Source organism: Aptenodytes forsteri, unplaced genomic scaffold, assembly GCF_000699145.1.
Source record: "Aptenodytes forsteri isolate BGI_AS27 unplaced genomic scaffold, ASM69914v1 Scaffold132, whole genome shotgun sequence".
Taxonomy (NCBI): Eukaryota; Metazoa; Chordata; class Aves; order Sphenisciformes; family Spheniscidae; genus Aptenodytes; species Aptenodytes forsteri.
The window spans coordinates 3562967-3580078 of record NW_008795520.1 but is presented as its reverse complement, the minus strand read 5'-3'; the positions used below and the strand labels follow the sequence as shown (position 1 = coordinate 3580078).

Below are 17112 nucleotides of genomic sequence, written 5' to 3'. Positions count from 1 at the left end.
CAGCCCCATACCAGCTACTGTGAAGAACATTAACTCTATCCCAGCCAAAACCAGCAGAAGTGAAAAATAATTTATAACAAGTGGTGGTTATCACTGATACCTGACTATTTTGATTTTATTGCTTTTTGCATTACAAAAGACTACTCATCATACTTTATTCAAGCTAGCAGAAATTCACATTAACTTATTGTATGGATATTTTAGTGCATCTTTAATTGACTTGGTTGTTTGGGGTTTTTTTATTCTCATGTACATTTATTTGTTTAAAAATGCAGAAAAGCTAGCTGAGCAGATTCTATAGAAAATCCTTTAAAATCACTCACATTATGAATTGCCCTAGATAAGGATACTTTTCTTAAAGGGTCATACATAATGTTGACGTGAATAGCTGAGGCCTTTTGTAAGCAATTTATAATTTGTTGACAAATATGCTTTCAGAGTTCAGTTAGAGAAAAACATTTCTCTAGGCTATAAAGAAAATAGCATTTACTTGATAATGTCCTGAATTTTGGGGAAAAATAATCTGTGGATTTTACTGATAAAGTAGTTGAGTATGCATTGGGAAGGAGAAGGAATGCCATTTACTTAGGTTATATGTCAAATGTGTCGTTTCTCTTATAATCTGATACGAGCTTTCTAAGAGTCAAACTTAGCAAATGTGATTGTTCCTTTCTAAATTTGGGTTTTGAATACATCTGTAGTTTCTATAATGCAAATATGCTGAAAAAAAGAGGGAGATATGCACTGACACCAAGTAAAAACACAGTTCCAGAAATGTGCAGTCTGTATGAATGATATACAGTTTGTTGGCTGACCTGAAATTTTGTGCTAAATCAAGGCCAATAATGAAATTTGGAGGCAGATTTTTTACAATGCCTACACTGCATTACTATGCCTGTGTGTGAACACTTTGGATCAGTTAATTATACCCTCCTTTTTGAATGTTTTCATTTACATAAGGAGCAGAACTTGATAAATCAAATATAAAATTCAGTGTCTGAATTATTGGATGGGGAGTTATGTAATCAGAATTTTAAAAGCAAAAGTTAAAATAAAATTGGCCTTATAAAAGCAAACCATTCCAGATGAATGTGAATTTATAATTAACATTCCCCATGCTTACCAATAGTGGACCACAGTTATATTTTTCATACTTCCTAACAGTGTTATTTCTTATTAGTGTGTTCAGAGAGCTATTAAAAGGTAAATTACTGATTATTAAATTACTGAGTATTTCAGTAAGTCATCTTAAAGCAAGACTTCTTTTTCCAAAATTTTTGCCTTTTGGCCCTTTTTCATAAAGCAGTAAAGTTAGGAAGATGATAGGAAGACGATAGCACGCTTATGATAGCTTGTAGCTATCATCTCATGTGTCACCCCATACAAGACTTTTTTCAGAATCCAAAGAAAGAGATAAGACTGAAAGTAGCATGGGGGGGAGGGGGAGAGCAAAGAAGTAAGATTCCTGAATTATTAAAAACTTATTTTTAGGGTTGTAGCTTTTTAAAGGCTAGTTTACTCCATTGTCGTCATGCTAAGAATCAAGAAAGGCTTATAGACATTTTATTTAATGTCTCTCTAACAGGAAGGAATACAACATTGAATCTGCATTCCTTAACCCCAGTGATGACGATGACTTTGTCTGGAAAATGCATATATATGACGAGAAGTCATCTTTTCAATTTAGGAAAATGAAGTCTTCCTGATCTGGCTCAGAATTTTTGAACGATGTGTTTCTACACTATAGTTTTGAAGACAGTTATTTTCTTCCTGTTTAAAATGAAAATATATAGCATATTTTCTCAGCAGGACAATTCTAGAAGGTTCTCTGACATGTACTTTAACTTAACAAACTAAAGGCAAAACTGTAGAGCAATGATTAAGCTATCTTATTGGGTTTTTTCTTTTGTATTTTTTTTGAGGGGGAAGCGGAAGGAAGTGTTCCATAAAGTTTACATAAAACTTTCACGAAAATTATTTTCTGTTCCAACCCTTTTAAGTCTCATTGATAACAAGTTGTTTAGCTTGACAGCAATTTGATTCTAGATAAGAGATCAAATGATCACTGAAAGATGGCAATGACTTTTTATTGCTATCAAGTTGTACTGAATTTGAGCGGGTTGCTGAAAAATGAAGAACAATATTCTGCTAGCAACTCTCTCACTCCATAAACAGAAGAACAGTAGCTGTCTAGAATTATGTGAAAAGGTTTTATTCATCAAAAAAGAACTGTGACTTTACAAAGCTGTAGAACAACTGGCCTATAGGTTGGCTCTCTCAGAGAGGCACTTGTTTGCCCAAGCTGTATTGTTCAGTGCCAGCTGGTCCAGGCTCAATTGCATGTGCTTGGAAATGTCACATGGACACAAGTTACCAAGTTATTTGGTAACTACCAAGATATTTAAGGTATTTTGTTAATATTATGAAATCTGCTTTCCAAATTTACATTGTAAAATGAAAAACAATTTTGCTTTTATGTAGTAAGACTGTATGAATTAAGAGTATTATGGTCACCATAGATTTCAATGCATTTTCTTTCTGTATGTAATTTCTGCTCTTTTGATTCAGAGGGAAAGGATAGAAAAAAGTGAAATCTCTGTTCCCAAAAAATAACTTATTTAAAAGATCTTGATATGCACTGATGTGAGATAATACTTTAGAGCTCTAAAGCAGTGCAGAAGTATGTGAGAAGTTACTTGCTGACATCTAAAACTGCAGAACCCCAGTCAGTTTGAAAGATTCGGAAAACTGGCCAGTAATATTTCAGTTTATACTACCTCACAGTTCATACCACTTAATAAAGAACCAAGGTCAAACTAAAACAGTTTCCATAAAAAACCACTGAAGATAAAGGCTAATGTTTCCTTTTTCTTTAAAACTTATTTTACTTTAATCAACCACTTCCTTTATTACTACTAAAAATAGTTCAGAACTATGACATCACTGCCATTCTACTGCCAAATGACATGGCATATAACTTATTTTTCTGTCTTACTTTCTTAAAAACATAAGAAACAGAAGCAAAGCTAGTATTTCTATTTTTTCCATAAAACGTGCCTTTTTACATGCACTCTGTACTCTCTTCTTAGTGAATATTTTAGATCTCTTCCACACTAGAATGTTCTGAGTTTTTCAACACTCCATCTGTTGTCATAGGCAGTGTTCAATGTTTCTTTATTAATTAGTGGGAGAGCATGTTCTTTTAGTATTTTTCATTGCTGTGAACTTTTATGGTGGGTGAGATTATTCAAATTCTCCTTTGCTTTAACAATGAAGTGGACTTAAGCTCTTTTTTCCCCCTAAAAATGAACTAACTTGAACTTCTAAAACTGTATTTATCCACTTTGTGATTCCCTCTTTGCCCAGAGGTTGCAAAGTGTTAGAAAAAGTGGTGTTAGCTGCAGCAGCTCAGTTTCTAAAGAGTAAGTGAATGTCTACAGTTGCATTTAGTAATTACAGACTATTTTCATCCATCCTGGAGGAACGCGGCTGGTCAGGATGGCACAATGACAGGACTTTAAACAGGAGCCACACTCTTGAAAAATTTGGAGAAACCCTGTGTTCATTATTGTAAATACTCACTTGGTAAGAACTAGGTAATCGCAGTGTGAAGCTGTAGAACAACTGGCCTGTAGGCTGCCCACCTCAGAGGTGTGTTTTCGCCCAAGCGGTATTGTTCAGTACTAGGTGGTCCAGGCTCACTTGCATGTGTTTGGAAATGTCAGGTGAATGCAATAGGTCTAGCAGAAGAAGGGAAGGGAATCAACACATTGCTTTTGTGCATTTCATTTGGAAACTGTAGAATGTTTGAGGAATCACTGGATGATGCTGCATATATACAGAGAGGCTGTATAGTGCATTTGCAATTTGCCTAGTCACATGACAGGGTAGGAGCTGGAGGATGACCCTCTGCTGTCACAGACCTACAGTTGTAAGGCCTGTCTAGGAATTCTCTAGAGCATCACCAAAATAGTGTTTTTCTGGAATAATATTTTTTCCCAAAAGAGGCTAGAATAATTAACTTTGTGTGAGCTTTTCTAATAAATACAGAAATTGGAGTCCTGGTGTAGACCAACTTGAGTGTCATCAGGTAGCTTTATTACAGGAAAACTCTCAAAGAACGTCTCTTTGATACTTCTTATACTGGGGCAAAATATGAGGACAAATCTAAACAAAACCTATATTTAACAAGGTTTCTCAAGTCTAATTTTAATTATTGCAGTTTCCTCTCAAATACATACAACAGGGAATGGGATAAAATAGTATGTGTAATAAAACAGTATAACTTTGTAGACACAGAGCATTAATGTCATATGCAGATGTTCTGTGCTATGCAAAGTTTTATACAGTTGATGGACCTTTGAAAGGTTATCTATAAAATATATTCTTGTACATATGCCTTAAATGCAAAAATCTGATTATTTTGAGCCAGCAAGGTCTGTTGCCAGTAAGTATATGGAGGCCTGTAGTACGCCATGTCCATTTCTCATGAACATAAGTAGAACAAGAGTTCAACCTCTTCTCAGTTATCACTTACAGTCCTTACTGTTTATACCATTGAAGCCACTCCAGAACGTCTGTTTCTTTCGGGCACTAACAGTCTTATTAATGGTAATTTGGCAAAACAGAAGATTTTTTGAACGAAACAGGGAGTTTATTTCTCAAACTCAAGCTGTTGTGTCCCCATGATTGAAGTCTATGCACCCTCTTTTGTTATATCTTTCACCAATGGATGTACTGGGTGTGTCTTTTGCTTTAAGTAGGCTCTTTCTACTTGAAAAAAATTAGATGCCCTTAAAAGTGATATGCAGTATGTCTTGTGATGCATTGGAGAGAGTATTTCTGGTGGAAGTAGCATTAATACTGTTCTAGTGATGAGTGTTTTGCTGTTTGGAGGAATTTGGTGATCTCTGGAGATGGTGTCCGATGTATGGATTTGTGAGCTCATACCATGGAATCCAAGTGCGTGCTTAGGACAGTGCAAATAGTCTGACCTCTCCAAAGTGAACATGGCAGGCTTATTATCTCCTCCTGCCTGGAGCAGCATTTTACTATGAAACACAGTTATAATAGAAACATACAAAAGAACTTTCTTGGTCTGGCTAAAAAGGGCTTTGTACATTTCAAAAGCTCTCTTGCATCCTGTGTCAGAATCTGAAACCTGCTTCGTGGAATAGGCAGTCTCAGCTGTTTAACAGATTTATTGTTTTATCTTTTTACTGAGTGGATGAAAAAGCTTTATTTTGGGCCTTACTGTATTAGACCTATAAAAAGTGAAATTGCCTCTTACGAATTTGCGTGGCATACTGACTCTGAAAAGTCAAAGCTTGCAATCTTCTCTCCTTATTGAACAGTTTATCTTCTTCCATTACTTGACTCCTTATTCAGCTTCAGTGCAGCCTCTGAACCTGCTACCAAATTTTTACCTGCGACTGTGAAAAAACAGTCAAAATGTTAGCACATCTCTCCTTTCTTATCAACTTTTCATTAAAAACCATTTCTTCAGATACCCCAGGAGGCTCCAACTCCAATATTCTTAATTTTTTTTCAGAACGATCAGAAGCAATTGTATGCAGTATGTGAAAACAGCCTTACACACATTTCCCAAAAAAGGTTTGAGATACTTTCTCTAGAAAATACAGTGCTAACACAGTCAGAAATTTATCTAAACATATTTTCTGTTAGAAATCACCTCTTGTTCCTGAACTTTTAAATTTCTGTAAATTGACTTTGTTATGCATAGATAATGATGTTATTTAACTACTTCTAATTTTTCTATATCATCATTCCATCCGTAGCAATTTGTTATATATTGTGAGGGCAAAAATTCTTACACTGTTACTCTTTTCTTTTATGAAACCAGATGGGACATTTCTTAATATTAAAGCTCTAAGCTAGAATTATAACAAAAAATATAATTTCTGATGTGACTAATTCTGGGAGAAGGTAGAATATGTTCTTTTCATTGTTTTAAAATAATGGAATATACTTCCATTATTTCTTCTAAACCGCTGAGTTGCTCTTTGTTTCTGCTAGTATTTTACAAGAACTAAGAATGCTAGAAGTTTTTAATATAGTATTTGTAATGTGTTTGCTAGAATTATAACAAAAAATATAATTTCTGATGTGACTAATTCTGGGAGAAGGTAGAATATGTTCTTTTCATTGTTTTAAAATAATGGAATATACTTCCATTATTTCTTCTAAACCGCTGAGTTGCTCTTTGTTTCTGCTAGTATTTTACAAGAACTAAGAATGCTAGAAGTTTTTAATATAGTATTTGTAATGTGTTTTAACAACTTGAAGGTAAAAGGCTTTGAAATTAAACACGTGTAGTATGTTCCTTTCTCAATATATAATATGAATATTCTCCTTTCTGTATAACCTTCCACTGTCGGTTTACAGATGCTGAATTTCTCTTTTGAGTGTTATCCCAATGCATACAATTGGCTGTCAAGAGCTCATTTTCATGTGACAGGTTATTCAGCAGCTACTGTCTTTCCTTTTGGATTATGCAAATAGTTGCTTAGAGTCAGTACATGGTAGTCCTTTTCCTTGTGTTTGAATGATGTGAATGTGGTGCACAAGTCCTGTCTTTATCTTTCTAAGCTTTGCCTCTGAAAGTGACTTGGTACACTTCTTGTGTACCAACTGGATTATCATAGTATTTAGCATCCTGTACAGTGGAGTCATCATATGAGGATCCTGTTGGGACAGGACAAAGAAGTAGTCCCTGCCTTGGGGATTATAAAATTTAAATTAGAATACATGCATTCAAGCAGGAAGGGGCAATTCAAGAATCAGTGGACGTATGACAATTTCTGAGCCTGTAGACAGTACTGTTTTTACTGAGGACTCGGAGGTTGTCCAACTTGCTTGAGAAGACCACTGTAAATTACTTTTTTGGTTTTTTTGAGTGGAACTTGCTTCAATGCAATATTTCAGTATGGTAACTGAAAGTTATTCTGGAAGAGTAAAGACGATTCATTCATGCTCTGTCTAATCTGAACTCTCTTACTGAATAGGTTCTACTACCTGAGGAAAAGAACATGTCCTGTAAACAGCTTTTTACTCCCTACTTTGTAAGCTCTTGAACTACACTGAATATGTAAAGTTTTATACAAAATTTACTTGTGTTTGTCTGCTGCCTGGTATTTCTTTGTATGACTCTTGTTTACGACATGCCTATATCATTGTGAATTAAAGACTTTTCATTCTCCAAGATGAAACTGGAATGAAAATTCTGTATTATCAGTATTTTAAGGATAAATATATTTACAAGGAAATAGTAATTACTGTGAAATGTTGTAGGCAGACATAAGTACATCTAAATACTTTAAGGTAGGGAAATGTCTTAGTCATTCAGCCTGCCATACTTCTCTCTATCCTGAAGAGATAATGTGCATGGTTGTAAATTGTGTTCTGGATGTCATTTTAGTCTCCCTGTACAAAACAAATTCTTTAAGGCTCAATAAGTAGGGTTCTCTTTTGTTATCCTGCCCTTGACACCTAGATTCATGAGTGGAACGAATGAAAGGAAACAAAGGCACTTTGGATTCTGTTCATTTAAAATTTTTACTGATACAAGAACTTGACTGACAGGTATATAGCTTCTATTTGTAATTAGTAAAGGATCAGACTGCCAAAAAATGGTATTGGTTAACAATAATGTATGAGGAGTTTGGTGCGTGCTTTTTTTTTTTAATCCCCTCTCATGGCATAATAAGCAGTCAGTGCTTGCAGATGTTTTTCAACCCTTTTTCCAAATTCCTTGGTCTAAGCATTTCATGTTAAGATCTTTCCTTTTCACCTCATTAATTGCATTATGTTGTAGGCCTTAATATATTTTTGTTAAGTTCCAGAATTTCAGTTATAAATAGCTGAACTGAATTGGAAGAGTGCGAAGGAAAGATTCTCAGTGTGTGTCAGTGGTAGTTTCGCTATTGATTTCAACATAATTGTGATTTCACTCTGCTACTTTACATGGTTCAACCTGAACAAGAGATAACTTCAATTCCAGTTTCATAATTAAACTCTGCATAGGCTGCATAATTGAACTGTTTCTAATAGAGCTGTAAGAATAGGAGGATATCCAGTTTGTTCTGGAAATCGAATTAGCCTTAATGCATCTCAGTGTCAAAACTTGTGCTAATGGAACAATAGAATACTGGTATTAATATTCTAAGAAAATACAGTACTAAATCACTCAGTCACAAATTTATCTAACATATTTTTCAGTACCAGGTGATTTCTAACAAATTTTAAAATCAGTGACACTAATACTCTAGTCAGTAATAGTATTATATAAAACATTGATATTGACTGAGAGATAACCTAGGTTGCTTGATGAAAAACCTGAACAGTGTTTTTTAATGAAACAGCATGAATTGCAATACAATGTGTCAGAGCAAATATTCAGGGAAAGTAACAGAAGATATGTTAAAGAGAAGCTGCTGGAACTTTGTGATAGGTATTCTTTGGTATAATGAGTTATACCAAAGACAGTATATATTTTGTAACTAACTGCTTTCTTAGTTCTTTTTAATAAATGGCTGTGGTATGTTTAAAAAAAAACCCAAACAAACTAATAGTAGTGAGTTTAGTAATTGAAAGCTGTGATTTATTAAATTGTTTTCTCTGGAAAAGCCAAGATGACAGGTGGGGGATCTTGACCATAAGACAAATGCAGGTCTAATATTTTTGAGGGGTCTGTGGTTTACTGTTAAATCTTATACAATTATTCCTGTAGATGATGATGAGATTTTTCTCAACCTGTGACTGAAGGAGAGCAGTTATTATTAGAGGACTCTCTTTCTCAAAAATAAAACACCTTTCATTGAACAGTACTGAACAGCTGTGGAGTTCAAAGTTCTGTTCTAAAGATCCATTGCTCCAAAATTACACATTGCTTCTCTGTCTCAATATTTACGTGTATCTGCCATTTTCTTTGTTGGAGAAGGGAACTGTATTTAATGAATCATAGAATCATAGAATCATTAAGGTTGGAAAAGACCTCTAAGATCATTGAGTCCAAGCGTCAACCCAACACCACCATGTCCACTAAACCATGTCCCTAAGTGCCGCATCTACACGTCTTTTAAATACTTCCAGGGATGGGGACTCCACCACTTCCCTGGGCAGCCTGTTCCAATGTTCCAATGTTTAACTACTCAAGAACAAACAGAGAACAAACAGTCACTTAAGAACAAACAGAGTGTGACTTTTAATATTTTTTTTTCCTACCCCAAATCTTGCACTAGTTTGGGACTGGTGCAATTCCACTGTTTTGATAAGACATGTGAAGGTCTTACACCAGCATTGAGAATCACGTAAGCTGTTGTCACTTTTAGATATAGCTCCTTCGCCCCAACCCCCAAATCAGCTAAGCTGTGGTATGATTGTTGGTGGATTATTCTGTAGATACATTTCTGTAACTATGTCATTTCAACAAAGGGCCCTTTTCAGTTTCTACTCTTGCATTTCTCTCGCAGGCAAACACTATAAATGTGAAGAAATACAGCACAACTAAAGAAGTGTGCAACAAATATTCACTACACAGCAGCTCATATGTATTTCCATTAGCTAAATGAGGGGCTTCCCATCCTTCTTCCACCTCTTGTCTGTGTCTACATATTAATCAAGTATCTGAAATATGCGTATGAGAAGTAACCATTTATACTATAGTAGTTATAGCTTTAATTGTAAATTTGATGTATAATAATTTGAACCATTTTTTTTCATGAGCTGTGCTCATAATTTGTTCATTGTATTATTTCCAATCCATTTTCCACAGCTGCAATCTGAATAAGTGGCTCAATTATAGTTAGCGTTATCCTTTAATATTCACTGTGCCTCATGGAAAACTTTGAAAGAAATATTCTATTTAAAGACAATCATGCTTAAATATCATGGTTTTCTAAAGACATTTGCATGAAAATAAATGCATGAAGAACTAATTTTCCTCTTCCATACTCCTATCTGCAGTAATAATTCTCCCGTGTGACATCATAATCAACTGTCATATGATATATCACAGTTCAATGTGACCAGAATTTTCTGGCTTGGACACACAAATAAGTAGCATGGCTTGAAAACAAGGCGTAGCCATCATTTTGCTTCTGAAAACTGGATAGTTCTGATTTAGAAATCATTAAGAAATAAATGCTGTTAATAGATATACTGAAAATATGTAAATCTGAAAACACTTGCTAACGTAGTTTTGCTTTAAAAATAAGCAAACTGAAACATGTTTGAACTTGCATTAAAAAAACTTTTTCGTATTATTTTCTTCTTTTTCAAAAATTACTTACTTTTTTCCTAGTGGCAACCTTAGTTTTGGGAAATGATGCCTTGTGACAGATTTCTTGAGTGGGTTACCTAGTCCAGAACTTGTGAAAATACAGGTACCTTATGAACCATGTTTATTTCTCCTTTGCACTGTTCTTTTTTCATTGCACTTAAAGGTATGGGCCTGAAGGCAGAATTTTCCTGCAAGCTTTGGATTCCCATAAAGTAGCCGTTGTGTAACTGCTACTCTTCTGTCCTGGCAAAATACATAACACTACTACCCTACTATGTGTTTCTTTGAAGAGAGCGGAAACTACAGACTCTGAGCACACAGAAAATGCTGTATAGAATCAATTGAATGCAAATTAAATGTCTGATCTTCAGCTTTTGGCATATTATTCCTGCCTATACTCCTATTTTATCAAATTGCACTTCCCATTTTTTAGGATCAGTAGAGCTTGAGAGTCATGGTTTATAGAATTGTCATCTTGATAAATAGTAGAGATTAATGCTCTCATCCAAATTATGCATTCTTTTTAGGATGATAACATTACATAATAATAGGGGCAGATTTCCAAAGTCTTGATCAACAAAATGATCACAGAAAGACTTCTTAAATAATTCATTTCCATCTATCAAGGCTGACATGAGGCAGCATTACCGAACAGCCTCCTTTTGACAGGATAGTCCAATAGTACAGTTCTTGTTCCTGTGCCAGTAGCAGAGCAATGAATATTTGTGGGCATGTATCCAGGTCCCCAGGAAACTTGGAATCATTCCATGTTAAAGAACTGTAACTGTGGCTAACAAACCAGCTGCTGTATTGAGCTCAGAAGGAAGTCTTTGTAGCTGTGTGGAAGGAACTTAAGTTATTTGCATAACATCCAGCAGCCTTAGTGGGAAGGATTGGCAGGAGCACAACAGCAGGGTAGGCATCCAGCTTTTCTTTTCTGACCATATCTGTCAGTGATTCCATTCTTAAATGCTAGGATGAGATGAAAAGAGAGAGAAGTGAACCAAAAGGACTTGACCAAAAGGACTGTACAGGTCTGAAGAGAAGGGTACTCATGATCATATTGACAGCATTCTTTGTGGAAGTAATAGTTTATTAAATTCAGCAAATAAAATCGATTTATAATAAATAGTATCAACACCTATTGGGGGATGTTTGTGAGTTGCTAACTTCTTACTATGGAGAGAGAAAAACCTTAAAGAACAACAAATACAGGAGAATATAGTGCTATCCATCAGCATAGGTCAGCTCTCAACCAAAACGTGCTGTTGTACTGACTTACAGGAATTTACAGGAGTGGTCATGTATATTAAAACCAGGCAGATTTTGTCAATTGGGCCAGCTTCAGATTTAAAAAAAACATATTTGCTAGTATACCTTAAATATACTGCATCACATCGTCAAATATTAATATTGCCAATAAAATGTCAATCTACAGTTCTAAAACAGGCATTTCTTTGGTCTTCTGTCACACCAGCTTTACGCTGTAAATAAAAATAATTCTCTCTCTAAATACTACCTTTTGCAATTTTGTTTTAAAATACTCAGGCCATACTTCATCAAGTGCTTAAGCTAACACCACCACCGAAAAAAAAAAAAAAAGTCTTGCTTTCCTGCAGCCTTCAGGCTCTCTCCTGCCTTCCACAAATACAGCTGTTTATGAGGCCAAATGGTAAATCACATTGTGGATTTGGATTGAAAATAAATGGGGTGGTAGTATGCATTTGTTGCTCTTTCCTTCTGCCTCCCACCACCTCATCCCCAATTTAATTTCAACCTGGATTATGTTCCTGGTCCAATTCCTTTTGCACAAATGTTTATGACAGAAAAAGCGTTAACACAAGGAAAGAAAAGAATGGAATTTTTTACAGGATAGCCTTTTCTGACCTTATATGTATTTTCCTATTTTGTAAGAGTTTATTTTTTTTTTTAAAAAATGCATATACTAATGAAGTCTATGTATGGTTTTTATGTAGGAAAAGGCAAGAAAGCTAGAAGATGTAATTCACCATAATTTCAAAGAAAATTGAATTAATGTTCAATAAGAAGTTAAGTATCTTTCCCAATATGTGAAATTGACCTTTCTGTGTTCTCACTATTTTATATTCCTGCAGAAACAGAAAAGACGATTCTGGAATAGTTTAGTTTTCCTTCAGAGTTTTTTTTGGCAAATGTTTCTCACACTTCCACGATTGTATAAAGAACACTCTAAGAGATGATAAAAATGCTGTTAGCTATTCATGTTAATGTGTATCCCACAGACGTTTTCTTGTATTTCACCTTTGTAATATTACTTGTGCCCCAAAAATATTAAGCATATTGACATATCTGAGAGCAGCCCTGAGGAGAAGGACTTGGGGGTGTTATGTTGAGCTTCTCATCAACCGACTCGGCAATGTGCGCTCGCAGCCCAGAAGGCCAACCATATCCTGGGCTGCATCAAAAGAAGCGTGACCTGCTCAAGCTGGTCCAGAGGAGGGCCATGAAAGATGATCAGGGGGCTGGAGCACCTCCCAGATGACAGGCTGAGGCAAGGGCATGTAGCGATAGGACAAGGGGTAACGGCTTTAAACTGAAAGAGGGTACATTTGGATTAGATATAAGGAAGAAATTCTTCACTATGAGGGTGGCGAGGCACTGGAGCGGGTTGCCCAGAGAAGTTGTGGATGCCCCATCCCTGGAAGTGTTCAAGGCCAGGTTGGATGGGGCTTTGAGCAACCTGGTCTAGTGGAAGGTGTCCCTGCCCATGGCCGGGGGGTTGGACCTAGATGATCTTTAAGGTGCCTTCCAACCCAAATCATTCTGATTCTATGACTGATATTTTCCTTTTTGTGTTGTATTTTCATAAGTCAATGTTTAAAAATCCTACAGGCTACATTTGAAACACTGTTTCTCTGAACATGTCAGTTGTTTAGACAATCTTTTGGACTCCTGTAAGGAACCAAAACCTTTGTTTTAATTGACATCATTGGCCATCAAACAGGAGTTCTGAGGAATTCATATGTAGTGAAAGTAAGCTGCTAGGTTATATTGTTACATGTTCGTAGTAACAGTCACATAGAAACCATGTCAATCATGATGTTACTGTAACTCTAACTTGTATTTATTAACCCATTTCCATAGAAGAGTCCTAAAGTTTTCTGTATCAAACACAACTTTGTACTTATTTCTGACAAGCAGAAAAAATAATCTGTCAAGTTTTAATGTATATTATTCCTTTGCTCCCCTGCCTCACACTTTTTTTTCTTGAGAATTTTAATGGCATTAAATGTAGCTGAAAAAACCACTTACCTTCTGAGCTCCTCTTACCACCTCATGTCTTCACTGAAATAAGGGGAGAATTCATATTCCAGGCTAATTTGACCTGACCTTTTTTTTAAACTCTGGTAAATGCATATTATGCTTATTTGCAGCATCTTCAAACATCATTATGTTGGCATTTTTGTTCAAGGAACTTTTCAGGAAGTACATAACATGCTGTCTTGTCTCTTATTTTAGTCTAGTTTTATGCAGTGGGTTAAAGGATGGGCTCTGCCTGCAAATGAATCTTCACAGCATGAGTCATGGTCATTCTTAAGACCATTAAAGCCATTGAAGTATATTTTTATATCCTAACAATTCCAATTTTTTAAGCAAAGTAACACTTACCAATGGGGCTAGTATCTTTTATTATTTGTGGAAGACAGCAAACCTGTTCTTTAGCACCGCAACTAAGTTAACAGTCTAGGTTTACAACCAGAGGAATATAATGTAACAGAAATGACTATAACTGTTTTACACAGCTAAATAATAGTTTACGCTCTAAATAAAGGAATGTAAGTAAATCTCCCTTTGGGGGGGGGGGAATGAAATACATTTATTCACTGAATTAATTATAGTGGAGAGATTACTTACCTTTAATGTTCTTTTAAATGGGACAAAACACTTTTCTTTGTCTAAGGTCCTATCTGTTTCATATATTTTGCTTACATTTTCTACCAGTCTTGCCCCAGTAACTCCTGTGTGTATGAGCCAGTTTCAAGCAAACTTGAAAAAGGTAGCTTAGAGATGGCTATGTTCTTTCATGTTATGTAAAAAACCCCAGTGGTTAGACATAGAATAGGCATCTAACTTGCTGTCAGCATTGAAGGAAACACAGAGAGAATTGTATGTGGCTATTCTGCTTGGCAGAACCTGGTCTGCTATTCAGTGTGCGTGTACTGGTTAGCCCATGAGAGAGATGCAGGTTCAAACTGCTCGCATCCCGTGGGCATCATACGGGAAACTGGGATTATTGCATTTGTTGGGTTTGAAGGAGGCAGAGGATAGAAAACCATACAAAGCAAGTCTCATTAGTTCCAGTTTCAGGGAGTGTTGTGTATATACAAGCAACATTGGAAGCTTACCGTTATTGATGATAAACATTTTAACACACTTTCTCTTTGTTTTTTTTTTTTAATGAACAGATAAAAGAAATTTGTCTGGATTAATACTGAACTGAATGCATCTGAACTGAAGGAAATGTTTTAAGATTGCTCTCCTGACAGAAGTTGTACAAAAATGGTACACTGAGGTTTCTGCTTGCAATTCTGGGAAGACTGTAACTGTATTTTTGTATTGCAGTTTATTGGCCCATAAAAGACAATGTAATAACAAAAGTAACAGTAAATTCACGCAATAGTAGAGGTTCCCCTCCCACTGACTGGACATGAGTGATCAAAGGTCTTTGCAAGACGATAAGCACAAAGTTAGCAGAACTTCCTCGAAGTTCAGGGAGTCTTCAAGAAGCATGCAGTCCGATGATTATTTTGCTAGAAAACTTAAAGCTTTGAATGGTAGCATGGGTCCTCCTGTTTCTTCAAATGCATCTAGCAAAACTGAAAATAATCAAACAAATGGTACACCAGCTGTGCCTAAAATGGGTGTTCGAGCAAGGGTATCTGAATGGCCTCCTAAAAAGGATTGCTCTAAAGAGCTGAGTAAAGCTGCTTGGGAAAACAGACCTCCAACCAGTTACGAAAGTGTTGGCTCAGTACTTCCAAATGGACAAAATGACCAAAGCGATGGACAGCAAGAAGAGCTAGAATTGGAATTTACAGAGGGAAAATACTCAATTGGAGATCTTTTTGTTCATTCCCCTCAAAGGGGACTTCATCCCATAAGGCAAAGAAGCAACAGTGATGTGACAATAAGTGATATTGATGCTGAAGATGTGTTAGACCAGAATGCTGTTAACCCAAATACTGGAGCAGCTCTTCACAGAGAATATGGCAGTACCTCTTCAATTGATAGACAAGGCTTGTCTGGAGAAAATTTTTTTGCAATGCTAAGAGGATACCGAGTGGAAAATTTTGAACATAAACCCCTTGCTCCGTTTGGATTTTCTGAGTTTTTCCACTGTGATCCTACAGTTTCTCCAAGTCTACATGCTGCTGCGCAGATTTCCAGGGGAGAATTTGTCAGGATCTCTGGCTTGGATTATATGGATAGTGCCCTACTTATTGGTCGAGACAGGGAGAAATCTTTCAAGAGGAGACTAAAATCAGAAGCAGTAGAAACATCTCTATTTAGAAAATTGCGAACAGTTAAAAGTGAGCATGAAACTTTTAAGTTTTCGCCTGATCTGGATGACAGACTTGACAGAAATGTTCGTTCTTGGAACTATCAGAAATGTTTTGCACATTATGATGTTCAGAGCATTTTGTTTAACATAAATGAAGCAATGGCTACCAGAGTAAATGTAGGAAAAAGAAAAAATATAACCACTGGGGCTTCAGCTGCGTCACAAACTCAGATGCCAGCAGGCCAAACAGGAAACTGTGAATCTCCTTTGGGAAGCAAAGAGGACCTCAATTCAAAAGAGAATTTAGATGCTGATGAGGGTGATGGGAAAAGCAATGATTTAGTATTGAGTTGCCCTTACTTCAGGAACGAAACTGGTGGGGAAGGAGATAGACGGATTGCACTTTCTAGGGCAAATTCAGCATCTTTTTCTTCAGGTGAAAGTTGTTCTTTTGAGTCCTCTCTGAGTTCCCATTGCACAAATGCTGGTGTTTCAGTACTGGAAGTACCAAGAGAAAACCAGTCCATTCACAGAGAGAAAGTGAAACGTTACATCATAGAACACATTGATCTTGGAGCATATTATTACCGCAAGTTCTTCTATGGAAAAGGTAAATTTTTCTAATGCAACTGTTCTGAGATATTCATGCATTAGATTTAAGTTACTTAGTACAGATATTTTTTTTTCCCCTTCTTCTTCTCTATAGAAAGACATAAGTATTACAGGGGATCCTGAAACTCTTTACTAAAATTCAGCCTGTTATTCTTGCTCTCCCAGAGGGATATTTAACAACAAGTGGTTTATGTATAAAGTTACGCAGTACTTGTGTAAGTTCACTAAGTGTGGGGTCATTTAAATTAGTACGTAAACTAATTTCTCTGAACCAAATTTTCTCGGTGGGCAGGAGGAAAAGAAGATATTTATACCCAGTAAATGCATTGGAAATACTGATACCAGAGTGGAAATCATCATTTCCTAAAAGGTGCCTCCAAAAAAAGAGAAGGTTTTATTATTGAGGCTTCTGACTCCCTTCTTCTAGATTCTGCTGTCTTCAAGTGTCTCTTGGGGCCTTTCATACTGTATGTGCATATACATACTCCTGAAACAGAGCGCTTCTGATGACATTTAGTTTTATAGCTTAAAGGAGGTTGGTTTATGCCTGTCTTCTAGACTTTTACCCTATTCTTCTAGGATATGTTCACACTGCAAAGTGCCAGGGTACTCTTCGCAGCACAGTAATTATCTTGGCTTGAATCATTATTCAGATAAA

At 36.0% G+C, this 17112-nt stretch overlaps 1 protein-coding gene across 1 annotated transcript in view; it reads left to right on the top strand.

Annotated features, from left to right (window-relative positions):
* Positions 1–17112, top strand: part of SIPA1L2 (signal induced proliferation associated 1 like 2) — a 122787-nt gene that overhangs the window by 21306 nt on the left and 84369 nt on the right. Inside the window, exon 2 of the mRNA XM_009281787.1 lies at positions 14746–16452. Coding sequence (XP_009280062.1) covers positions 14988–16452 — 1465 coding nt within the window. The 5' untranslated portion in view covers positions 14746–14987. The remainder of the gene's footprint in view (positions 1–14745; positions 16453–17112) is intronic.